We start from the raw sequence: 25,836 nt of genomic DNA, 5'->3' as shown, positions 1-25,836 counted from the left end.
CTCTAAACTACCCCAACCCCACCAACTGCCCCCTGAGACATTTCCAACCCCACTAATTGCCCCCTGAACTATCCCAAACCCACCAACTGCCCTGAGACATTCCCAACCCCACTAACTGCCCCCTGAACTACCCCAACCCCACCAACTGTCCCTCTAAACTACCCCAACCCCACCAACTGCCCCCTGAGACATTTCCAACCCCACTAATTGCCCCCTGAACTATCCCAAACCCACCAACTGCCCTCTGAGACATTCCCAACCCCACCAACTGCCCCCTGCACTACCCCAACCCCACCAACTGTCCCTCTGAACTACCCCAACCCCACCAACTGCCCCCTGAGACATTTCCAACCCCACTAATTGCCCCCTGAACTATCCCAACCCCACCAACTGCCCCCTGAGACATTTCCAACCCCACTAATTGCCCCCTGAACTATCCCAAACCCAACTGCCCTCTGAGACATTCCCAACCCCACTAACTGCCCCCTGCACTACCCCAACCCCACCAACTGTCCCTCTGAACTACCCCAACCCCACCAACTGCCCCCTGAACTACCCCAACCCCACCAACTGTCCCTCTGAACTACCCCAACCCCACCAACTGCCCCCTGAGACATTCCCAACCCCACCAACTGTCCCCTGAACTACCCCAACCCCACCAACTGCCCCCTGAGACATTCCCAACCCCACCAACTGTCCCCTGAACTACCCCAACCCCACCAACTGTCCCCTGAACTACCCCAACCCCACCAACTGCCCCCTGAACTACCCCAACCCCACTAATTGCCCCCTGAACTACCCCAACCCCACCAACTGCCCCCTGAACTACCCCAACCTCACTAACTGCCCCTCTGAACTGCCCCAACCCCACCAACTGCCCCCCAAAACATTCCCAGCCCCCTCACGGCCCCCCACAGCCAACCAGAGACATCCCCAACGGGAGGGAGGGACCCCCCGCGGGAGCTGCCCTGGGGGTCTGCGGCTGGCCCTGACAGCCCCACAACTGTGGCAATTCCAGCTCCACATCTGGCGTCAGAAAATCGAGAGCGTGCGGCGATGATAAACGAAGAATCCCTTTCTCCCTCCCACCCTCGTTATTTTCGTGCCTTCGCCCGCCCGCTGCGCTACTCTTGGATTTTATCTGCATCGCCCGGAACCGCAGAATCAACCGCGCTCCCCCCCCTTCCCTCTGGAGCCCCGCCCCTTCGGGAGGAGGGCTTTTGCCTCGCTATAGTCACGTGACGGCGCCATCCGGGTCCTTTGCCTTCTCTCCCTCTGCCCAACATGGCGGCTTCAGGTGAGTGGTGCTCGGCGGCCTCCGGGCCCTTGAGACCTGAGCCAGGCCCGGGTCCCTTCTCCGGGCCGAGGACTCTACCCGCTTCCTCACCCCGGCCCGACCCTCGCCCTCCCCGGCCCGAGCGAGGCGAATCGTGTCTGTCTTCTCCTCCACGCAGGGATCGCCCGCGCGCGCGCACCTCCCCGCCCCTCCCCTCCCCTCCGGCCTCGCCGGCGTGCGCGCGCACCGTCCCCTTCCCCAGGCAGCCGGGGCGCGCGCGCCGCGGCTCGGAACGTTCCATCCTGGAACGTTCCGAGTCGCGGCGCGCGCCATCCTACCGTGAGGGGGGGCAGCTGGGGGAGGGGCGGCTCGCGCCGCCGGTGATTGACGGGGGAGCGGGGGAGCCAGATGGAACCTTCGGTCGCGTGATTGCGCAAGCGCAGGGATTGGCTGGCTGGGGGGGCGGGAGCGGACACGGAGAGAGAGGAAGAAGGAGACTGGGCGCCACCCACGTGGGTGCGCTGGTGACCGGGGGGGGGCGTGGTGGAACAGCCGCTGGCTGCGGGCGGTGCCCAGCCCGGGTGCGTGCGCGGGCCCATCTCTCCTGGGAGAGGGCGGGGTGCAGGGCCCTGTCCGCGTGCACCCGCTGCCCCGCCCCCCCCATCTCCGACAGACCAGGAGTTCCCCAGCACCACGTGGGGCGCCCCCTAGTTCCCGCAGTGCTGCATCATCTCCCCCAGAACGGGGGGGGGCAGGGTGCCCCGATTCTTCCCCCCACCCCAAAGCTAAGGGGTGTGGCCTGACCGCTCCACATAGAACCCCGTAGGGGGGTCTGCGGCCTGCCCCCAGGGCTGGGTATCGCTCCTGCCAGCCCGCCCCCCTGCCCTGAGGGGGGTGTGAAGCTCCCGACGCACCCCAGGACCAGAGGGTGCAGTGTTCCCACGTGGTCTCTCTCTCACAGGAGGAAGGGACAGCCCAGCCTGCGCACTCACCACTGATCAGATCAACGCTAGTTTGCGTCTCTTATCTCTGTCCTCGGGGAGCTGGGTAGGCCCCTCTTCTGCGAGGTTGAGGCCCCCCCCCCACTCCAACACATCTTTGCCCCATGCCATTTTGCCTGGGCCTGCTGCAACACCCTTCCTCTTCCTACTTGTGGGAGGGAGAACTCTACAGAGCATCTGCTGCTGTCCCAGCCCTCTTGCCTACCCTGTATCCCGGGTGGCAGGGATGCAGTGCCCCTTCTACTGAAGGAAATGGGGTTTGTGCCCTGCTCTGTACAGCTCCTCTGTCCCTTCCAGGACTTGCTGTCTGCCTTGTATTTCTAATATGGTGTATAGGGCCAGGATGGAATCCAGGAGGGGTGGGAAATGGTACTGCAGCAGTTTCCTTCCCTTCAGAATGAAAGGTGAAAGATTTGGCTGTCCTAAACGGAAAGGAAAGGGCTTTCTCTGCTGTTGAGATTCATTTACTTCTCTGGATGATGTTGAACTTGAATTTCTATTACTGTCTTAGTCTGAAGAGTGACTTTTATATGCCTTTGAAATGCACCAGACTGCACCATTATCTGCAGGTATTATCCAAAATAAGCCGGAAGGTACGTACCCTTGAATCTCCTAGCAGGGCTCTTCTTCTTTCTAACTCCCTGAACCCAAGACCCCATGCTGAAGAGTTTAATCACACACCCCTTATTGCAAGTTATCCCTTTGGAACATTCCTTCAACATTTGCTGTTAATTTAGAAAAGCTCTGTGGAGTTGAGGTCTGTTTGTTTTGGGGTGGGGGAAGCTCCATTATTTAAATATAGTCTTACCGTGTCTGGAGCAATGGGTCTCCCATTAATTTATGTGAAAGAGTGGCTTTACTCTGAACTCTTCCTGGCACCCAGCCAGTATTGCTCAATTAAGAACTGAGGGGTCTGTAGCTATTGAGTCAGGTTAACTTTGTTTTAGGGTTATACTGAGGTTCTGCAGTTAACTAGGCTGACTTCTGTCTCTTATCTCACTGGTTACACTTCTGATTACAGTAACCACAAAAGCCCTAGCTGTATGAGAGTCTACTGGTACTAATTCAGTCGGCTGTGTCCCATTCTGTTCCCTAGAGAAAAGGCAGCAGAAATCGTGTGTTTTGTTGCTTTTTTTTTTCCATAAGATGGTAAGTACAGTGTTTGACATCTGCACTTACCATCTTAGGAAATGTCAAGGCATCAGTATAACTGTTCAGGCAGCTTTCTTCACTTAACTCACTTTTGCTCTAGAATGAGTAATATTTCATCTTTCTGAGTTAAGTACAAAACCAACTCCTTCCCACCCCCAATGAACAGCAATAACATGGCTCTTGCTGTATGACTGAAATGTCAGGGGGCATGGATCAGGACAGTTAAGCAAAACTGCAGCACTCTGAATTTGCAGATGCCATTTGGAGTTTCACCAGCAGAACTGTAAGGTCCCATATTTCATAGCAAGCCATTTGAGGCAGAAATACCTGCCTGCCTTTTCCCTAGGTGTTTGCACAAACATGTCTGTAGCTGACTAGAACCTGAGCCCATGATGTGCTTATGCATTTGTGCAGCCCAAAAAGCAAAATATTGCTTTGAGCTTAGGGATAAGGGAAAATGATGAAACACACACAATCGCTTAAGTCACACATTTAGAGCTACATTAAATATAATACTTACAATATACTACTTCTGCCTTGAATTTTTATTTTCACAATTCCCTGGGGTAACATTTTTAATGGGGTAAGTTAAATAAATAAATCACTAGCATGTTCAACATTGTATCAAAGGGTAAGCAAATAGGCTTTGTGCCTAGGCTGATCAGATTTCCCAACAGTTTTACAAAGCTGCATTAATAAAACATAGATCTCTGTACAAGTGCCTGTACATCTCTTAATAATGGTAATGTTTCAATAAGCTAAGTTTGAGTGGAGCAGTAGCGTATGCTTTTTGTTTGTATATAGCAGCTGGGAATTGGAATCGGAATTTACCAACAAGAAAAGGAGGACTTGTGGCACCTTAGAGACTAACCAGTTTATTTGAGCGTAAGGTTTCGTGAGCTACAGCTCACTTCATCGGATGCATAAAGTGGAAAATACAGTGAGGAGATTTATATACACACAGACCATGAAAAAATACACGTTGTAAGGAGAGTGATCACTTAAGATGAGCTATTACCAGCAGGAGAGTGGGGTGTGGGGAGAGAGAACCTATTGAAGTGATAATCAAGGTGGGCCATTTCCAGGAGTTAACAAGAACGTCTGAGGAACAGTTGTGGGGGGGAATAAACAAGGGGAAATAGTTTTACTTAATATAATGACTCAACCACTCCCAGTCTCTATTAAAGCCTAAGTTAATTGTATCCAATTTGCAAATTAATTCCAATTCAGCAGTCTCTCGTTGGAATCTGTTTTCAAAGTTTTTTTTTTTTTTTGAAGGATAGTCACTTTGAGATCAGAAATCGAGTGACCAGAGAGATTGAAGTGTTCTCCGACTGGTAATAGCTCATCTTAAGTGATCATTCTCCTTACAATGTGTATTTTTTCATGGTCTGTGTGTATATAAATCTCCTCACTGTATTTTCCACTCCATGCATCCGATGAAGTGAGCTGTAGCTCACGAAAGCTCATGCTCAAATAAATTGGTTAGTCTCTAAGGTGCCACAAGTCCTCCTTTTCTTTTTGCGAATACAGACTAACACGGCTGCTACTCTGAAACCAAATTTACCAACAGTAGATGTTAAGAAAACTCTTGAAGGGCTTGGTGCTCCCAGGTATAACTGGTGCCTAGTTTGGAGATAGCTTCTGCTCATATCAGGGAGGAAGCTGATACTGGCCTTATTGGAAATCCACAACTGGCAAGAAAGGGCTTCTTTTGTCTAGGGGGCTTTCCCTGTATTGTTCTTCCTGAGCCATGTGAGGTTTTGATGGGTTCGGTGATGCATAAGTAGCACTGCATTCAGCAACAGGAGTTGCTTCATACTGTTCGCTCCTGCCTGTGACTTGTCAGCCATTTGATGCAAATTGAGTAAACAGCCAGCCTGCAGGTTTTATGAATGCAGCGGCTGTTCTCCTTAGCAGTGCCTTTGCTGTCATTTAGCAACCAATCATTGACACCCAAGTAGACGTCCTTGTGGGTGGGAACCTACATGAAGCACCTTCAGCTACTTTCTTTCTGAGCAACACTTGCCTACAGCAGGAGGGCGCTTACGCCTCATTTTCTGCAGTATGTTGCTGCTGCTGAGCTGCTAGTTCTTTTATCCTTGGCTGATGTCATAATTCCGTGAGTTTACCCCCGCAAGTTGAACTTTAACCATCCTAGAAGACTAACCCAGTTTTAATTCTCGGTCCTTGTAGACTCCAGTACTTTAACAATTGATAGTTCTTAAAGATTAGCTAGATTCCCCTATCATCCCCATTTGCAAGAGCTCTTGCAACCCCTGCTTTCCATGCTTAGCAATAGCATTCCCAGTGTATACAATAAAAACATCAGACTAGAGCATTTTGCAGGAAGGGGGGGAGGCACTTTGGAGTCTTTTCAATTTTTTCTGCTGCATCAAGAGGGTCACCTTAAACGTCATGGGCCCTTTACCCTGGGGGGTTTCTGGAAAACTCCAAAGCTGCACAGGTAGCAGCATGTGGGTTTTGTGTGACCACCTTTAAAATAACTACGTTTTGTAAACTGAGCGGCTGATACAGTGGCTATGAATTTCTAAAGCTCACCCCAGGGTAGACATTTCTCATTTAGATCTAATTATCTATAGTGCTGTTTTAGTCGCTGATGAGGCCATGTTCTGCATAGTGTATGGAAGTCTGGTTGCTGAATTAGGTGTGTGACAGGAATTGAGAAGGTAGAGCAGAAGGCAACCTGAAAGAAAAGAGATGTTTGCAGTGAAGGAGGGGGATGCTGGCGATATCACTTGAGTGATGGGGGAGGGAAGAAGCAATAAACCTGTGCCTCTGTACTCAAATAATTCCAGTAAATTATACGGACTCTCCATTAATCACTTACTTCTGACAGATTTTGGGTATAGGGCATTATTCCTGAAACTGCTGCTCTAGGTAGAGTGCAAAGTGTGCTGGCCCTGTGGTCAAATATTAATCATTGCTGCTTTGTAAGAGGCCTAGCTGCAAGTCTTGTTCTCTTACTTTCATAGTCAGCATGGGCTCTATGTAGATGCCTCTGACTTCTCTGGGTGACTCTAAGGTACATCTACACTGGAAATGCTACAGCAGTGAGGCTGCAATGCTGTAAAGCAGACCCTTAAATACAGCAGTGGAAAAACCCTATCCATTGCAGTAGTAAATCCTCCTCTCTGAGAGGAAGAATTCCTCCATCAACCTAGCGGTATCTACACTGCAACTGAGGCTGGCTTAATTACATCGCACAAGGAATGAAACTTTTCACAACCATGAGCAGTGTAGTTAAGCCAACCTAAGTTTGTCGTGTAGACCAGCCCTGAGTGCTGTTGAGGGGCTCTGGAAAAGGCAGTATGGTTTAGTGGATAGCGCACTGGACTGGGATTTTGGGCCCGAGTTTCGTTGCTGGCTGTGGTCTTGGGTAAGTAGCTTCCTCTCGCTCTGCCTCAGTTTCCTCACCTGTAAAATTTGGATAACGATACTGACTTCCTTTGTAAAGTGCTTTGAAATCTACTGATAAGAAAGCACGGGGTAAGATCTCTGCTAGGACAATAGTAACTGCAGGGCAGGCATCATGGGTGATGAAATAAAATAGGAACTAGCAAAATGGGATAGGTTTCAGAGGAACAGCCGTGTTAGTCTGTATTTGCAAAAAGAAAAGGAGTACTTGTGGCACCTTATAGACTAACCAATTTATTTGAGCATGAGCTTTCGTGAGCTACAGCTCACTTCATCAGATGGGATAGGAGACTCTACCATATATGTTTATCGCCCTGGCACCTCGAAATTCCTCCTGGCCATAGGAACTGAGTGTCTTAACTGGAGCTCACTGTTACTCCTTGGAACTCAACCTGCAAGGCTGGAGGATTTTTAAGGCTCCAAGCTGTTACTTTCCATTCCCATCTTGCTTGAGGTCAAACCTGCTTGTGCTTCAGGGTTTTTTCCCCTCCTCCTCTCAGCCTAGCCATGAAGTCACAATGCTGAATCTGTGATTTCACAGTTGCTTCCATGGCAACAAAATGAGGTGGCTTAATAAAAAAAGGACCATGTGGCTTTGCTACAAGATTTAGACTCCAGGGTGGGCTGTGGGGGAGGAAAGTGAGAAGGACGAGCAGTTCAAGCAAATGCCATGTATCTTTGTTCAGGATCTGTCCAGTTACCATGCAGGCAGCAGAGGAAAGTAAGTAAACTTAATTGAAGTTGCTGCTTCTGAACCAATTTATTTCATATACTGAGCTGCCCGGTAGGGCATGGGAAGTGCCCTGTAGTCAAACTTACTTCCAGAGATTATATGCTGCTGTAAGCAATGTAGTCTTTTAATGTTGGGGGCAACCATGAGCAAGCCCCTGCTTGAGGAAGGGAAGAAACGTTGGGTGGTGCTGGACTCCCTTGGTATGCTGGTAGCGAAAGCTGGGCAGGTTGCAGAGAAATAGATTTCTTGGGAGCCGCTGGAGGAGAAATAGTCATGCAAAGGCCCCTTCCCAATAGAAAATATCAAGCAGTCTCCAACCCGGGGCAGAACAGAGGCTGGAGGAGGTAGGGAGGTGGGAGCAGAAAGAAGGGGAAGGAATAGAAACACAGCAAGTACCCCTAAAGGTGTCCTTTGTGTAATATAGTCTGCCCTTGATTTTCTGCAGAAGTCCCATTGATATCCCTGGGACCAGATGGCTCTAGCTTAGCGGTCTCATTTCCCCTCTCACCAATTTTTTACCATTCTGGCTTCAATGGCGTTCCTTCCTATCATTTGTGTGGAGGAATAATCTGGCCCAGCTAATGAAAATACTTTGATGTGAGCCTGCCTGTGAAGACGGGCACAGTGGAATCCTCGGGGCCCAGGCTCCACAAGGCATGCAGAGGGGGCACTGAAGGCTGAAGATCAAAGCCAGAACATCCTCAAGGAGCTAGTGGAAGCCAAAAGAGAGAGCAGACCTGCATCCCACAGTCCCAATACGTGTTCTGTATCATTCCATATTGCTAAGCTTATTAATGCTGAACACGTCCTCTGCCTAGTGTGTAGGTTTAAACCAACCTGTGATACGGAAACTCCATTTTAAAGACACTGAACACTGGTGATGAGTAAGCTTGCTCATATGACTTCTGTACCACCCCCATGAAAGCCATTGGTGATTTGGAAAGCTTTGCATTAGTGTAGGAAGTGCTACAAGTAATACCTGCTCTGACCAGCCTAAGGGGAATTCTAAAGAGCCTCCTAGGATGTGGCTAATCTTATCAAACAGTATTTCACTGAGTGATTCATTGACTGGGTGAATGAGAGAAGCCTGATGGTCTGGGCCCTGGAGTGCCCTGTTATGTGGCAGTAATCTTTGGAACCTGCCCATGTTCCGAGTCTGCATTCTTGTGCACAGTTGGCAACATGGTGGATGGGAGACTGTGAAATTGGTTGCTGCCAGGTTATTGGCCTGTAGGAGCTAAAATATTGATATCTCTCTACTTATGATGATAGCATTTCACTGCAGACTGGCAGGCTTTCCAAGCTTGTCTTTTTTTTTTTGTTTGTTTTTCCTCAGGTGGTAAAAGAGAAGCAGCTGATAAGTCTCATTTGGAGGCCTGTGGTTACGTTGCTCTTGACAGCCCATAGCAGAAAGTCTTCCAGGTTGTTTGCTGAAGCTTAAAATAAAGGGAAGGTTTCCAGGAACGTCAAAGTAGATTCGGAGCAAACAACAAAACTGCTGAGCAAAAAGAGTTGGCCTGTTCTGTGCCCCTCCCTGGGTGCTGATAGACAACATGGCTTAACATTTCTGTGGCAGTTCTGGGCAGTGACTTTTCTGTAGATATTAGAATCATAAAATCACAGAGTTGGAAGGGACCTCTGAAGGCCATTTAGTCCAACCCCCTGCCCAGAGCAGGACCAATCCCAACTAAATCATCCCAGCCAGGGCTTTGTCAAGCCTGACCTTAAAAACTTCTAAGGAAGGGGATTCCACCACCTCCCTAGGTAACGCATTCCAGTGTTTCACCACCCTCCTAGTGAAAAAGTTTTTCCTAATATCCAACCTAAACCTCCCCCACTGCAACTTGAGACCATTACTCCTTGTCCTGTCATCTGCTATCACTGAGAATAGTCTAGATCCATCCTCTTTGGATTCAACTTTCAGGTAGTTAAAAGCAGCTATCAAATCCCCCCTCATTTCTTCTCTTCCGTAGACTAAACAGTCCCAGTTCCCTCAGCCTCTCCTCATAACTCATGTGTTCCAGACCCCTAATCATTTTTGTTGCCCTTCGCTGGACTCTGTCCAATTTATCCACATCCTTCTTGAAGTGTGGGGCCCAAAACTGGACACAGTACTCCAGATGAGGCCTCACCAATGTCGAATAGAGGGGAACGATCACGTCCCTCGATCTGCTGGCAGTGCCCCTACTTATACATCCCAAAATGCCATTGGCCTTCTTGGCTACAAGGGCACACTGTTGACTCATATCCAGCTTCTCGTCCACTGTCACCCGTTGGTCCTTCTCTGCAGAACTGCTGCCTAGCCATTCAGTCCCTAGTCTGTAGCGTTGCATTGGATTCTTCTGTCCTAAGTGCAGGACTCTGCACTTGTCCTTGTTGAACCTCATCAGATTTCTTTTGGCCCAATCCTCCAATTTGTCTAGGTCCCTCTATATCCTATCCCTACCCTCCAGCGTATCTACCACTCCTCCCAGTTTAGTGTCATCCGCAAACTTGCTGAGGGTGCAATCCACACCATCCTCCAGATCATTAATGAAGATATTGAACAAAACCGGCCCAAGGACCGACCCTTGGGGCACTCCGCTAGATACCGGCTGCCAACTAGACATGGAACTATTGATCACTACCCATTGAGCCCCACAATCTAGCCAACTTTCTACCCACCTTGTAGTGCATCATTCCAGCCCATACTTCTTTAACTTGCTGACAAGAATACTGTGGGAGACCATGTCAAAAGCTTTGCTAAAGTCGAGGAATAACACGTCCACTGCTTTCCCTTCATCCACAGAACCAGTTATCTCATCATAGAAGGCAATTAGATTAGTCAGGCATTATTCTTGGATGCCCAGAGAGTTTATGTTCTGTAAGGCACAGTGTCCCAAGTGTTGCAGCAGAGGGCTAAAATAGCAGGGTGAGACTTCTTGATATGCTACAATCTGGATTGAGACCAAAGGGGAATATGGGGATACAAAGTAAATCAGGTGTGCTGAAAGGTGGGGAATAGGGTTGGGTGACAGGGAAGGTATTATCGGATATTCAATGTACAGCCAGAGTCGATGTTACTCTTAGTGCCGGGGGCTATACAGCTACATGCTTGTAGCCAATTTGCAATCATAATACTGATCCTTATCCACCTGAAGAAGAAACATTTTATGTGCTGTTAGCAGTTCCCTGCTTGTACTGAAGAGAATGGTAGACAAGGGCTGGTTTACTGTCAGTTGCGGAACATATTTGAAAGCTAGTAAGATCTATTTTTCATAAAATGCATTTATTGAAAGGTACTAATTGTGACAATACAGAGATCAGTTCTTCATTCCCCTGCCAGAAAGTTGGTAAGAGATCTGTATGAAATGCAGCAAAGCTTCTACTATAGTTTACTGTAGCAACCACTAAAGATAAGGGCATAAATTTATCAGTGGCTTTGGATGCTTAATTTGAGATATTTTGGAAGGGCCTGACTCTCAGAAGTGTCGAGCCATCTGTCCACTGAAAATTGAGCACCTGTAAAATGTCTCATTCGTTTCTGAAAACTCAAGCCAAGTTTACTAGAATTCCATCAGCTTCCCTGTTTTAAAATGTCCAGTTTCCATTAACTCTCTTCTGTGCTTGTTTTTGGCCTTATGGTGGCATTTTCAAAGTTTAAGGAAATTGCTTCCTAGTTTTGAGTTATAGGAAGGTGAAAGTCTTTTGTTTTGGTGTTTTGCCACCACAGAAAACCATATTGAGTTGTCTTGTACATACATAATTCACATGCTGCAGTTGAAAAGCTGCATCTTTCAAAGTGGGTTATTTTGTGAGTGTGTGTTTAGGGGACCAGTAAGGAATTATGTTCTTGCTTTGCACATGCATAGCACAAATATCCACTAAATGTGTGATGCTGTGCTGGTTCCAGAATAACAAACGTGATCTCAGTGTTACCACGGGGTGGGTTTGTGCTGTCATTTCATTATGCATGTGCAAGTACCTGGTTAGTGTGTTAGTCTTTTTTGTTAATCTAAACAAAATAGAAGTTGCCCAGGTGTACAATTAAAGTTAGTTTTAAAACACAAGAAGTGTAGCTGTCAGGCTTTCGGAATAGCTAATCTCCCTCGTTGCATGTATAGAATACCAGACTTATTGCATATTTGAGTGCACTTAAACCTATCTAAGGAACTTTTCTTGCCATCGTCACTATAGTATCTGAGCATCTCAGTCTTAACTGCATTTCTCCTCACAACCCCTGTGCGAGGAGAGCATTGCTGTTATCCTGTTTTACAGATGGCCTGAATCTCTGTGCTTCGGGTCCCATGTCGGCACTGCAAGCTATGCCACTGTAGCACAGACACGTTCTACATCAACGGAGAGGGTTTTTCTGTCGATGTACTACTGCCTCTTGGAAAAATTGTTTAGCAAGGTCAATGGAAGAATTCTCCAGTTGACCTAGCCATATTTACACTGACATTTTTCACAGCCCTGAGTGATGTAGCTAGGTTGATCTAATTTTTAAGTGTAGATCAGACCTCAGTAACTTGTCACGTGAAGCCTGTAGCAGATCAGGGAATTGGTTAGTGCTGACCACTGGACCATCCTTCCTCTGTAAAATAGACCATGAAAGGGTTCAAATGGGATACAGTCCAGTCGCTCTCATAGTTCAGGTGACCTGCATGGTTCTGTCACAGTAGCGTTTCAGCCACCTTGTTGGCAATAGTATATTCTTCACTTAGAAGCCAGGAACTTCCAGCACAAGTAGAATGAGTGGGGCTGTAGGCTTTTCATGGGAGGCTCCCAGAGGCTTTCGAATAATTGTCCATTGTAAGTAGAGGTGGTGGGTGCTTTGCCCAATGGGCCATGATCCTTGTGGGGCAGCTGTGGGTGGCGCTGTAATTCAGGTAGCTAAGGGATGCTCTGCGACAAAGGAATGGAAATAGAGAGGTCCATCTGAACTAACAAGGGCTAGGAAAAAAGTGGGGAAGGTTCAAAGTGAGATTTTTAATTTAAATCCAGTCCATCAGAAGGGCCCTGAAGAAAACAGCAAAACAAGTCTGCCCCATTCCCACTGACTATAGGCCTGAATCCTTAGGCCACAAGCCACAGCCAGAGATTCTAAGTGCTAGTGAGAATTCCTCTGGTGTGGGTTCATAGAGATGCCAATTAAAATAGCAAGAGTCAAATGCACAACAAAAGTTATGGTGGAGACCCATGAATAAAAAGTCTTTCAACTCCATAGACTGCCCTGGCAGTCTAATGCTATATAACAAATGGATGGCTTTTGTTCTCCCAGTCTGTGGGAATGGTGGGGTGTGGTTTTGTGCTGGTGAGATTTGGCCTAGAGGAAATATGTATCGTCCTGAGCATGTAGGGTACTTGCCTCCATAGGCATTGTGATGGGCAGTAACTCCTCCATTCCCTGTCGACTTTAATGGAATTAATTGTGCCCAGATGTTACTCATGTCTGTCTCCTTCTCCCCTTTAACAGCTAAAAAGAAGAACAAGAAGGGGAAAACCCTTACTCTGACGGACTTTCTGGCAGAGGATGGTGGCAGCGGTGGTGGCGGTGGAACCACCTTTATTCCAAAACCAGTCAGCTGGGCCGATGAGACAGACGACCTGGAAGGAGATGGTACGTTCGTTCCCAAGTTTCCATACTATTAGCATTCTGTCTCTAGGTACTGTCCCTGAATAGCTTGTGTGTCAGTGAAACCTACTGATGTTAAGACATCTTGAAGCTAAAAGATTACAGGAAAAGTGCCTTTATTTTTTTTAGCTTGTTCATGATGCACTTGAAAGCACTTTGGTCAATTTCATGGTCATGTTCTGTATATAGTTTCCCTGCATTTGTGAGAGTCTTATACATCAACGGGGAAAGAACGAACATTTTCAGTACTTGTAACACCTAACTCCTTTGAGAGACCAACTGAGTTCTCTGCTTTATCTGAGGCTTGGTCTGGGGTTCGCAGCAGAGATGTCCTGATTCAGGGATTCCGTCCAAGTTGCTCATTCCCTGACTCTGCCCCTTAGTGGCTGTACTCGGAGCTCACGGAAAACTTTTCTGTCTGCTGTATTTGACCATTTTGTCTCCATTATATCACCGGCTTGGTCTCTTGGGTTTTTTTTGTTCGTCCAATTTTGTTCATTCCCTGGATCTCATGTTTTTGTGCAGCGTTTGTGCTATGATCTGTTGGGGGGCGGGGGGGAGTGCCCTAAAGTACAGGGCACAGCTGAATCTAATTGTGGGATTGTTTATAATATTGCTGAACATTTTTCTTGACCATCTTTAATGCCTTTATTTTACAGCTGAAGGGGCTGCAAGTAAATTCAAACATTAATCCCAATGAGGAGGGGATCTGAGAGGCATCAACTTCTGTAAAGGCTAGGGGACTTGCTCAGTGTGTCTTGACCATGTGCAAAATTTCTCTTCTAGTTTCCACCACTTGGCATAGTAATGATGATGATATGTACCGAGCCGCACCAATTGACCGGTCCATCCTGCCCACTGCACCTCGGGCTGCTCGGGAACCCAATATAGACAGAAGCCGTCTCCCAAAGTCGCCCCCGTACACTGCCTTTCTGGGAAACTTGCCCTATGATGTGTCAGAAGAGTCCATCAAGGACTTCTTCAGAGGACTCAACGTGAGTATCTGTTATGCATAATTTTAAGTTTGTTGTGACACATAGCAGGGAATGTGAAATATTTCTTGATGTGCCATTGGGTGTTGAACTGAACGTTGCCCATGTGGTGATGAGCTCCGCTGCTCACAGCAGATTATGATCAAAATGACATTGCTTGCATTTCTTGTCCATTTCAACTTGCATCTAGAACTCATTTATTCTGCCTACTGATGCAGCATCCCCTCCTTCTTGGAAGTAATAGCTTGCCTATAACAGTACAACAGGGGATCCATCACAGTGTCCTAGCCATTGTAATAGACTTCATAGCACTTGCTGCATATAGCAGCCTAGGGCTGTGCCAAAGACAGAGAATACTTAGCATGCAGTGAAGAAGCCATTTCTCATCTCATATGCTCTTAAGTTCCACATATCTGAAAAATGGGAAGAATCAGTGAGAGATGAGGTCTAGTAAGTTGCTAAGAGTGGATGGAGGCTTAATCTGTGGCAAAGCTGGGAGTAGAACCCAGGAGTTCCAGGCCCAGTTCTGCCACTGTCTTCCTGGGCAGTCTTTGCTGAGCTCCAGTGTCACCATCTAGAGAGGCCGTGCTGGCTTTAGGTGGATGGCAATGGTGAATGTCCCTCTGAGAGGTGACTGATGTACTGTATTGGGCTTTGTCTACTCTACCACTTTTGTCGGTGAAACGTGCCGGTTGACATAAGTTCAATTGGCAAAAGTGATGATGTGGACAGCTCTGTGTCAGGAGAGGCTCTCCTGCCAACATAGCCAGTGCCGCTTGTTGGGGGTGGGTTGTTTATGCCAGCAGGAGAGCTCTCTCCTGCCGGCAAAGAGTGTCTACACGGAAGACCATACAGCGGCACAGCTATAGTGGTACAGGTGTGCCTCTGTAAGGTCCGTAGTATAGACATAGCCTTACGTAACCAGTTGGTGAACTCATTGGTATCTTCAGAGTGAGGGACTGCCTTGTTAATTTCCTGCCAACCAGTCTCCATGGCATTCTGTTGCTTATAATCATCCAATACTTGCCCCATCCTCTACTTACACTGTAGGTGCATTAGGAAGTGACTAGGTACTTTTGGAGGTGGTGGTCCGTGCTTCCGAAAGACAACACTGAGCTGCCCTGGCTGGCTAGCTGATGTTTTGCTTCTAGCAGCAAAAACCTCTTGTTCAGGTGGAGTCAAACTGAGCAAATTTGATAAGGAAATATTAATTGGGGGGGGGTGCACGTAATAAATATGGGATGTCAGTTTAATGACCATCACTAGAATTTTCCCTTCCTCACTTGCTGAGCTGCAGCTTTGCCCATATCATTCACTCTTAACCACTGTCCAGCTGCTTCTGTAATTCTTTATCAAGCCAATAGCTTGTCACATGTGGCTTATCTGAACACAATTTGAGCTCCTTGTTTGAGTATAACCTCCAGAAACCACTGTGGTGATATGCTGTGGCTTTGAGCTGTGTGCTGCGCTTCTCTAAGCAGGAAGCGCAACTGGGAGCAAGTGTGCTTATGAAGTGGTTAATCAAGTGGAAATCATTAATGTGATAGAATTTTTAGTTTAGCCTTTGAAGTGACATTTAATACTTTAAGCAAACTATACTGTAAGAGTGATATTAGTTTTAAGTTCTGCATCCCAAACCTAATCGTAAGCATTGTGTTAGCTGCCCTTCCTGGCAGTGGGGTGTTGTCTGTAGTTGTGCAGCTGGGAATAAAACTGCTGTTCCTGTTTTCCATAATCTAGCTTGAAGGGTCTTTCCATTGAAGCAGGTCAGAAATTGGCCTTACATGAGGAGTTTATCAAGTAACATTAAGTAAGCTGTGGAAATGGGTGGGGTTCATAGGGCGCTTTCATTGCAGGGTGGGGAGAGTGCATATATCATGTGCAAAGATCCTTTTGCAAATTGTGTAAGTGTGAAGCGTTCTGACCTGTACTGCCAGTTCCAGTTCCAGTCCAATCCTGACCAGTGCCCTCTAACAGCTCCTCTTTGACCTATGCGAAATGGGGAGGAAGGGGCAGCAGTTGGCTCTGCTGTTGGTAGTTGTCAGCAGAGGTTAAAGAGTGAGAGACTCACAGACCTTGTTTTTACCAGGAATATACGAAGGAAGCTTACTCTGCCAGTGCCTGTGTTTTCCCTGTTCTGTGGATAAAGACCTTCAGTCTCCAGGGGTGAAAGTCGGGCACTGTTTACCAGTGCCAAATTCTTCATTCCAAACTACTATCTGGGTTCTCAGACAATAGCACTTTAAACAGGAACCAGGTCCATGGGTTTCTGATATACTAATCCTCTTATTTGCCTGCAAGCGAACTATGCTGTCTGGCTTGCTTAATTCAAATAAATCTTATTTGAGTCACATGACTTTGGGAAACTCAACATCTCCTGTTTGGAGACCACATGCCTTCTCCAATGGATTTGATCTGCCAGATGAATGTGTAGTTAAACCCAGTCCTATTGAGTCTTCCTCTGCATTGCTTATCAAGGGATCCTGACCCTTCTAATGAGAATCTTCCTTTCTGTTCCCAATTGACTGCAGATAAGTGCTGTGCGTTTGCCCCGGGAACCTACTAACCCAGAAAGGTTGAAAGGTTTTGGTTATGCCGAGTTTGAAGACCTGGACTCCTTGCTCCGGGCTCTGAGCCTCAATGAAGAGGTGAGTTGAAACCTGCAAAGAAATGGGGTCAAAGCAATTCCCAAAACTCTTGCTTCCAGACCCCAGGTGGCTTCACAGGGTGTTCTGGGGCCCAGTTAACAGACACTGTGCCTCAAAGTGTTCTAAGATCTCCCTAGAACAAACTGTCTAGAATCCCCACATCCTCAGGCTGAAAGGCTAATGAATTTGGTGTTGTGTGTTCAGTCTCTAGGGAACAGAAGGATACGAGTGGATGTTGCTGATCAAGCTCAGGATAAAGGTGAGAACTGCCTGAAATGATAGCAATTTTCTTCTCTGATCAGATAAACTGAATGCTGACAAATTAGGTACCACACTGCAAGGCAACTGTCCTCATGACTGAATGTGCCTTAGCACTGGAGCTCCTGAAGAGCTGGTGAGTGGCTGGCAGCCTTCTCTCCTTCTGACCTAAATAGTTCAAAGGCAGCGTATAAGTCCTCCTTGTCTATGCGTTCTGTTCTCACTTGCTGCAGGGCCAAGGTTTCTGCACATCTGCACGCCTTGCCAAAGGGGTAGCTGGAATGTTCAGTGGCTGTTGGGTACCCATCAGCAACACTAGGGCAGCCCTCTGCCCCACCGCCCATGTACTGTCCTTGAATCTGGCTAGGCCCGTCATCCTTCTAAAGCATCAGTCAGAGGTTCTTGTTTCCATTGATGTATTAACTGCAAGACAACATGTCGAACTGCAGAGATGCTGTATCTGTCTCAGTACATTTCAAATCCATGGATTTCCCCTTCAGTGCTCAGCCCTTGGGCATTTGCACCAGCCCTTAAAGACTTGACCTTCCAAGCCTGACTCTGCTGTCTGGTTCCCTCCCTCCTGCAGACAGGGACGATCGCTCCTTCGGCAGAGATCGTGATCGCAACCGGGACTCGGAGAGATTCGAGACTGACTGGAGGGCTCGTCCTGCTACTGATAGCTTTGATGATTACCCTCCACGCAGGAGCGAGGATAGCTTTGGAGACCGTGAGTTGGCTGAGAGCCCTCCCTCTATGCCCATCATAGTATCTAGTCATTAAACATTACCTGTGAAATGTTAGTTCCACGCCTCCTCTTGGGTTTCTTCTGGGATCTACTGGGGTGGATCTGCAGATCCCCAAATTTGAGGAGCCAGATCCTGCGTATCCCTCATACTCCAGCAATATCCTTCCTTTTTGGATGGTGTCTCCTGGGAAACGACATCACCGTGGTATCCTAGCATGCTTATTTTCAGCTCTGCACATGGTGACCAGTTGAGTTACTGGGTGGAGAGTCTGTAGCCTCAGGTATTTGACTGGGACCAGGAGATCTGAGGTCTGCTCCCCGCTCTCTGCAACAAGTTCATGTTATGACCTCAGGCAAGTTCATCTTGGTGCCTCCGTTTCCCATCTGCAGAACGAGTAATAATTCTTTGCTGCCATACAGGGGTGTTGAGGGTAATGTACGTGACGTTTCAGTACCGTAGTGACAAGTGCCATCAACAGTCTGATGAAATATGTAATTCAACAAGTGATCAAAGGTGGGAGGAATGAACTGAATCATGTAGAGTCTTTGCCAACTGAGCTCTTTGGGACAGTGTGTCAATTTAGTGCATCTACACTACAAAATTAAGTCAACATACAGCCACCGCAGTAGTTCAGTTTGATTTTTAATGTCTGCACTATGCTCCTTCTGTCAGCAGTGCACGTTCTCACCAGGCGCACTTTCACTGATTTAACTGGCGTTGTGGGGCACTGACAGCTGGAGCCCTGCCCCTCTGAGGCTGACAGCTGGAGCCCTGCTGCACCCTCTCCACATCCCCTTACCAGGAGGCGACCACAGCTCAAGCTCTCCTCTCCCCAACCCCCTCAGTTCCTCATCAGCTGTCAGCCCTGGGCTTGGACTCCGGCTGTCAGCCCCGTGAGGCAACAGATGATGTAAGCCTCACATTATCTACATGGACACCTCACTGACCCAACTGCATTGGCTTAAGCATTACACCACTCGCAGACGTGGAATTAAATTGGTGTGGTGGGCGACTTAATCAGGCTCCTGCCGATGTATGTCAATGTAAACTGCCTTTCATCAACCTAACTCTGTAGTGTAGACTAAGCCACAGTGTTTTGGGAATAGTGCACAGTCACCCAATACTGCCTGCCTTGTACTGTAACCTTTCTTTCTCTTTAGGGTATCGGGACCGCGATCGTTACAACGATTCGGACCGGTATCGCGATGGCCCTCGCAGGGATATGGATCGCTTTGGGGGCAGAGATCGTTATGATGACCGTAGTAGAGACTACGATAGAGGAGGTAGTATGGCTTCAGAGGCTTTCGTATGATCTGATGGATCAGGGTATCAAACTGCACGTCAATTGGAGTCTGTTTCTGTCCAGAGCTTGCACTAACCATTGACAAACCACTTCAATTGTGCAGCCCCCAGGTCTATTGTTGTTCCCCATTCTAGAAGTGGGGGATGGAAGGCAGACCACTCATTGTATGCCTTTGAGTTGCAGTCCACTTACTCCTGTGTGTGGCAGATGGTGTGCATAGACCTGCCCTGGTACTTACATTTCATAGTGCCTCCTGATTGAGCAGATCAAGCTGCAGCCAACCCAACCTCTCTGGAACAGGTCACCGTTGCCCCTTTCTTGCCTTCCTGTATAAGGAATGTTGCCTAAACCCAGAGGGGCCTCCCTCTCCTGCACTTAGTCAGCCATCCTCTAGTGTAATGCTCCATTGCTCAGGAGTAACCTGTGCTGCTTTCCCTCTCTTCCTCTTGTAGGCTACGATTCCAGGGTGGGCAGTGGCCGGAGAGCCTTTGGCACTGGGTACCGTCGGGACGATGACTTCAGAGGGGGAGGTGACCGTTACGAAGATCGATATGAAAGGAGGGACGACAGGGTGGACAGGTGGAGCTCCCGGGATGACTATGCCCGGGATGACATTCGTCGCGATGATAGAGGTAAAGGCTCTGCTCGTTCTCAGGGGGTGGGCTCAACAGCTGGAAGGAAGCTGAGCTTGGAGGGTTGGTAGCCAGTGCAACCAGTGCACCTCCTCTCCTCCCTGCGTGTTCCTGGGGTCCTGTTCTGAGAGATCACATGACGTTTGCCCTCAAGTTGCTGTCCACTTCATCCAATGTAGGTCCCACTCAGAGGCCAAAACTGAACCTGAAACCGCGCAGCGCCCCCAAGGAGGAAGACTCCTCGGTGGCCCCTGCCACTCAGTCCAGCCGCGCAGCCTCGATCTTCGGGGGTGCCAAGCCTGTGGACACGGCCGCAAGGGAGCGTGAAGTGGAAGAGCGGCTACAGAAGGAGCAGGAGAAGCTGCAGCGTCAACTGGAGGATGATAAACCAAGGCTAGAAAGGCGGCCCCGAGAGAGGTAGGTGGCGGGAGGGGGCTGGAACGCCCTTGGGAGCAGCTCTCTACATGAGCTGCCTGACTGCAAGTGGTGGTTCTGTGGTGTGCACGCTGGTGTCCCCGCTCCCCACATCCTTCTTCTAAATTGTGCATACAAGGGTGCTGAGGCTTAGCACGCCTGCAAAGCTGTGCACCCCTCTCATGAAGGGTGCTGGAGATGTGACCGCTACCCTCTGTAATATTGCACCGTCTGGTTGTTTGCATCCTTTGGAATAATGTTGTCAAAGGCTGAACGTTCGTTAGAATTCCAGGCAGCTCCGTAAACCTAAAAGAAGTGGCTGGCCTTAGTATGGGCTCCTGGTAGGCCCTATTCACCAGGGCAGCTGTACATTCCTGACTTACATTGTCAGAAGACGCTGGGCTTGATTCTCTCCTGGATGATTTCTGAAGAGAGGCAGCCTTGTCCAGTGGGTAGGGCCTGGGCCTGGGAGTTGAGATGCGAGTTCTCGTGTCACCTTGGGCAAATCTTTTAATCTCTGTGCTTCATGCTGCCCATCTGTCAAAGCAGCAGGGTAGTGGTGATAGCCCTCCTTTGCTGTCCCTTTTGAGATCAGCAGATGGGAAGCACCAAGCACTTGTACTGCTTTGCCCACTCTCTCCTCCAGCCCCGCACCCAGTTCTTACTGGATATTACGGTTTGATCAGACTTTCTTCCCCCTTTCTATTATAGGCACCCCAGCTGGCGTAGTGAAGAGAACCAGGAGCGATCACGGACAGGGAGCGAGTCCTCGCAGACTGGGAGCACAGGCCCGTCCGTGGGAACTGGCCCAACGGGAAGAAGTAAGTCGGGGACGAGATGAGTCGGCCTGGACCAAGCCTGCCATTGTCCACTCTTGTTTCCCAAGTTGGCTGCTTAGCCCTGCTTCTGTTGAAAGCCCCGTCACGTGTGTAGGCTGTGTGTGGGGAAGGATCTCTAGTACGACTCAGTGGATGGTTGGATGGGACCAAGAACGTCAGTGATGCTCAAACGCTTGTTCACCAGACTCCTTTGGTGCAGCCTCCACCATCAACGTACCCTCATCCTGTTCCACAACAGAACAGGTGCTATGTGAGGCCTAGCTTCCTGGCTGCTGTAGCGATCAGGTTTTAGTGGTCCCTTGCTACATGAGAGCCACTCGTCAGGTTACTCGTGGGCAATGTTAGGTCAAACCTGCTGGCCTCAGGCAGGCAAGAGCCCTAAAGTGATAGTTAAGGGGCCATCAAGGTCGATGGCCCAGGCTACTCCAATTGGAATAATTGGGGACCTGTCCAGACCTCCTCCCTTGGGCTAGATACATTTTGGGGGAAGTCTTGCCTTCCCACGTCCCTTGTGTTCACTGCCATCTCCTGTCCTTACAGCCACCCGAAGGAGGGAGAGTGAGAAGTCCTTGGAAAATGAAACCTTCAGCAAAGAGGATGATGCTCCATCTCCAACCTCCAAGACCCCCAAGGAAGAGAAGCTCCCTCTGAAAGTGATGCCAGCACCACCGCCGAAGGAGAACGCTTGGGTTAAACGCAGCAGCAACCCCCCTGCCCGCTCCCTGAGCTCTGACACGGAGCAGCACTCTCCCACAAGGTGAGTGTCTGTACCGAGCACCTGCTCAGGGTCTGATCTGTCATCCCTAGATACATGAAAGGAGCTTCGGTTACAGAAGGGAGGCTAAAACTCTAGTGGAGATGAGCGGCTGCTCTGTTCTCCACTGAAACAATGGTGAATGCAGCATGCACCTTGTAGAGCTTAGCTTCAGGCAGTGGCCTCAGGTTTGAGTCTGGTTTGGGGGCTTCTGGTTGGTTCTTGTATGACCCACATGTGGCTGCTGAAATCTTAGACCCAAGGCTGAGCTTCATCAAGAAGCAAATAGCTCTCAAAGTCAGCAGTATCCCAAGCACCTGTCAGAGGATGCAGCGTCCCTGATGTTCACATGTTTTCGTTTTGTGTTTTTTTTCTTCCTAGCAGCAGCCAGGCAGCACCAGCCCAGCTGTCGGAGGATAGAGCACCACCTAAGAGTGCTTCCTGGAAAGGTACGGTCGGGGCTTGTTTCCACTTGTAGGGCAAGAAGGGTTGAGAATCACTCTGCCTTGTGCAGGTGGACTAATCTTGCTGCTCCCTGGTTTGATGCCCTGAGTTACATGGCATTAGCACTGTGGAGTTAAGGGGTGGTTCCAAGTTTGGGAATTGTTGTTGTTCGTATGGCTTATTAATCTCAGCAGGCCCAAGGGGTAAACAACTCTAGTCAAGTTCTGGTGACCTTAAGTTGTTCCTCTGCTGGACAGTAGAGGGCAGCAGTCTCCTCTCTGTATTGATGGGAGCAGAAATGGACAGTTCCTTCAGACTAAATTCAAACACTCATCTTTGTCCGCATAGATGTCTGACCAGCCGCGAAGGGAAAACTACCTCCCTCCCGGATAGACTGCCATGGGGCTGCAAGTGTAACCCCTCATAAGTCTGCATTTCTGTGATTGGGGAAACCTCACTTCCCGTGCAGTTGTCACTGCAAAGCCTCCTGCCTCAATGCTGGCTTAACTGGTTTTGGGGGTGGATTAACCTGAAGAGTGCTGAATTAACAACCCAGAAGAAGAGAGATTCAAGTCCTCTGCCTGCCATAGAGACAGTAATAGTGCCGTTGGCCATGGCCTGTTGAGGAGACTTGTTGGAAAACGGCACGTTTTGGAGCAAGCATAAGGAGGCCTTAGTCTGAAGGAGCATGTGGGAGATGGTTCAGGAAGCATCTCCCAAGTAATGTAATTGACCTCAGATCCTCTTGGGTAGGGCCCTACCAAATTCACAGCCATGGAAAACACGTCCCAGACCGTGAAATCTGGTCTTGTATGCTTTTACCCTATACTCTACAGATTTTGTGGGAGAGACCAATGTTTCTCAAATTATGGTCCAGACCCTAAAGGGAGATGTAGGGGGGAGTCACAAGGTTATTTTAGGAGGGTCATGGTATTGCCACCCTTCTGTACTGCCTTCAGAGCTGGGCAGCCAGAGAGTGGCTGTTGTTGGCCAGGCGCTCTGCTCTGAAGGCAGCACCGCCAGCAGCCGTGCAGAAGGAAGGGTGGCAATCCCATACCACACCATCCTTCCTTCTGCGCTGCTGCTGCTGGCGGCAGCTCTGCCTTCAGAGCTGGGCTGCCAGCCATCAGCATCATGAAATTTGCGACTTTTAAAATCCTGTGACACTGAAATCGACTAAAATGGACCATGAATTTGATATTGCCCTTTGATATCGGGGAAGGGGTACTCAAAGCTGCCTTTGGGATCCCTAAGTTCTAGAAAGAGGATTTCATAAAAGGGAGAAGCAAGTCATGGATGAACCCACAACATGGAGACTGCTTAAGTAACAGAGAGTCACAGAAGACAGGCTAAACAAAAGGGGAAGCAGGAAGGCAAGGAAAAACTAGAAGAGTGAAATGCCAAAGGGGCCAGTTGAGCTGAATAGGTATCCCTCAGAACATGGACATCCAGCCCTTGTGGAGCCAATAGGGAGGAGCCCGTAACAGGCAAGCTGGAACTTAGGAAGGCCCAGATGGATTTTGGGCCTTGACTGTAAGCTGTTTGGGGTAGTGTTTGTGCCATGTGTATCACAGGCTGTCTAAGGGCTTACTGAAAACGCACGACAGAACTTTTCAGTGTGCGGGAGTAGGGTCCACCCGATATCTCGTGCACGGCAGGCTAGTACGCCCCAGCTTGCTGTACTAGAGCTGTTCAGATACACAGGCCTGAAGTGGTTGGTTGAGATTTTGCTATGTTAGTGAGAGGGAACGTTTCATCAGCCCTTTTTTCTTCAGGAGATGAGAACAAACCAGATGAGGGGAAGGAGAGCGTTCCAAAAGCTCGAGGTGGCCCAGGAGACGGAGGCAGCAGAGATCATTGGCAAGATTCAGATAGGTACGTCTGTCTGTCTTGGGATGTCTCATCTTCCCCTTCTCCTCCCACCAGGCCTATTTCAACGACCGTTTCAGATTTGAGCAACATTCCAGTGTCATGCATCAGCCCCTTCTGACCTAACCAGCAACAGGTGTGGAGTGTCTGACCTTCTGCAGCGATGGGGCAGGTCTTAAATAGCCGCAGACTTCTATGTACTGAGCTGTTACTGCCTCGTTGGTAATGCTGATGCTTCCATGCTAGGAGCCGGCTTTGCCTGGTTCAGTATCCACTGCCAACCGAAGCACAAAGCACTCGTTGGTGTAATGGTCTCATGACTCCTCATTCTCCAGTTGGGTATCAGAACAACTAGGCATGAGGCAGGGATGGTCTGTTACAATAGACTGTGACAGGTATTTTAAAAACAATGCACCACCTGAGCTGACCTCGGTTTTAGTTCTCACTAACTTCAGGATGCTTATTTTGGGCCTTTACTAAGATCCAGGCCTTCAGGTCTCCCCCTGCATTCCCTAGACACCTTGCCAAGGTCTCCCCCATTGCCCTGCCCCTAATGATGCTGCTACCACCAAGGCCAGTTACCCCTCTCTTCTTATTTAAGTCCCTAGGTTTTTGCAGGAGCTTTTTTGCAGGTGGCTTTTATGTGTAAGGTCTGACGTCAGAGAGCTGAGCAGGTTACTAGCCATGCCCTTGGGGACGAGCCAGGACTCCCTCCTTCGTCCACCTACCGAGCTCCTAAATCTAGCAGTAGTCAGTAAAATAGCTACATAGCCTCCCTCGCCACCAGAAGTAGGCATGTGCAGACTTAATTAAAGGATCTATAAAGCCAGTGTCCCTCCTTAACTGGAGGATGCATGTTGTGTCCAGTCAGCGCTGGTCTGAGAACCAGGCTGTGTAAAACACCAACGGCTAGCCTGCACGTTCGATGTGAAATTGGCCATTTTCTCTTCTCCTTGATTAGCACCCCTTTCAAATCCAGTGGGCACAGCTGTAGCCTGGTAGCAGCACACTGACTCCATTGGCAGCTCCTCCAGCTGAATGAATTTTTGTTCAACTGAAACTCTGACTCTTGCAGGAAAGAAAGCAAGAACGATCATGACTCGCAATCTGCATCTGAGCCAAAGAAACCCGAAGAGAATACAGCCTCTGTAAGCATTTAATCTACTAGCTGCTGCTTGAAGCACAGCGGCGTGTGGGGAGAGGAGGGCTGGACTGAGACTTCAGAAACCTCAGTTCAATTCCTAGCTGTTCTGTGGACTTCCTGAGTGCCATCTACTTCTCCTGTTCTCTGTTTCCCCCTATACTTCTCACCTGGGAAGATAAAATTCATTGTTTGGGAAGTACTCAAATACTATGGTGAGGGGTGTGGGGAAAAAATACCTTGATTAAAAACCACAGTGAAAACCCTTTGGTAGGTAGTGGGAGCTGTGTGTGATTCTCCTATGAAATGCTGTATCCAGGCTCTTGAACTCTCTATCACAGAGGCTGCAGAGTCACTGACCCGGTGTTTCATTCCCCGTTTAACCTGCTGTATTTCTTGCAGAAGTTCAGCTATGTTAGCAAGTACGCTGCTCTGTCAGTGGATGGTGAAGATGAAGTGGAGGAAGACAATTACACTGATTAAAGTCTCCAGACCCTGTGCTGTCTCCTAGCCGATCACCACCCAGGAACATAGGAAAAGCAAACCAAACCAGATGAGACAGAAATAAAATGTAAAACTCAA

At 48.6% G+C, this 25,836-nt stretch overlaps 1 protein-coding gene across 3 annotated transcripts; it reads left to right on the top strand.

The window, feature by feature from the left end:
- Positions 1–1,199: 1,199 nt before the first annotated feature.
- On the top strand, positions 1,200–25,836 carry EIF4B (eukaryotic translation initiation factor 4B). Of its 3 annotated transcripts, none has more exons than XM_048834765.2 (16): positions 1,228–1,297; positions 2,789–2,870; positions 13,056–13,199; positions 14,001–14,209; positions 16,738–16,854; positions 17,059–17,113; positions 17,699–17,839; positions 19,019–19,141; positions 19,614–19,793; positions 19,973–20,210; positions 20,919–21,028; positions 21,587–21,803; positions 22,185–22,249; positions 24,020–24,119; positions 25,189–25,261; positions 25,657–25,836. In XM_048834765.2, exons 2-16 carry the CDS (start codon positions 2,819–2,821, stop codon positions 25,735–25,737), a joined length of 1,905 nt encoding a protein of 634 aa, XP_048690722.2. In that variant the 5' UTR covers positions 1,228–1,297; positions 2,789–2,818; the 3' UTR covers positions 25,738–25,836. The 3 variants fall into 3 exon arrangements, with proteins under 3 accessions (XP_048690723.2, XP_048690722.2, XP_048690721.2); XM_048834764.2 differs by having other exon boundaries at positions 22,182–22,249; XM_048834766.2 differs by lacking the exon at positions 2,789–2,870 and having other exon boundaries at positions 1,200–1,297; positions 22,182–22,249.

Source organism: Caretta caretta, chromosome 20, assembly GCF_965140235.1.
Source record: "Caretta caretta isolate rCarCar2 chromosome 20, rCarCar1.hap1, whole genome shotgun sequence".
In the NCBI taxonomy this organism is placed as follows: Eukaryota; Metazoa; Chordata; order Testudines; family Cheloniidae; genus Caretta; species Caretta caretta.
The sequence above is the reverse complement of the archived record's forward strand: the minus strand, read 5'-3'. Positions and strand labels throughout refer to the sequence as shown.

Bases quoted from the DNA above. Each gene is read 5' to 3' on its own strand.
- EIF4B (XM_048834764.2), top strand. From the start codon at position 2,819: ATGCACCAGACTGCACCATTATCTGCAGGTATTATCCAAAATAAGCCG. The intron at 17,114-17,698 runs GTGAGAACTGCC...TCCCTCCTGCAG, and splicing joins TGATCAAGCTCAGGATAAAG to ACAGGGACGATCGCTCCTTC. The intron at 20,211-20,918 runs GTAGGTGGCGGG...TTTCTATTATAG, and splicing joins GAAAGGCGGCCCCGAGAGAG to GCACCCCAGCTGGCGTAGTG.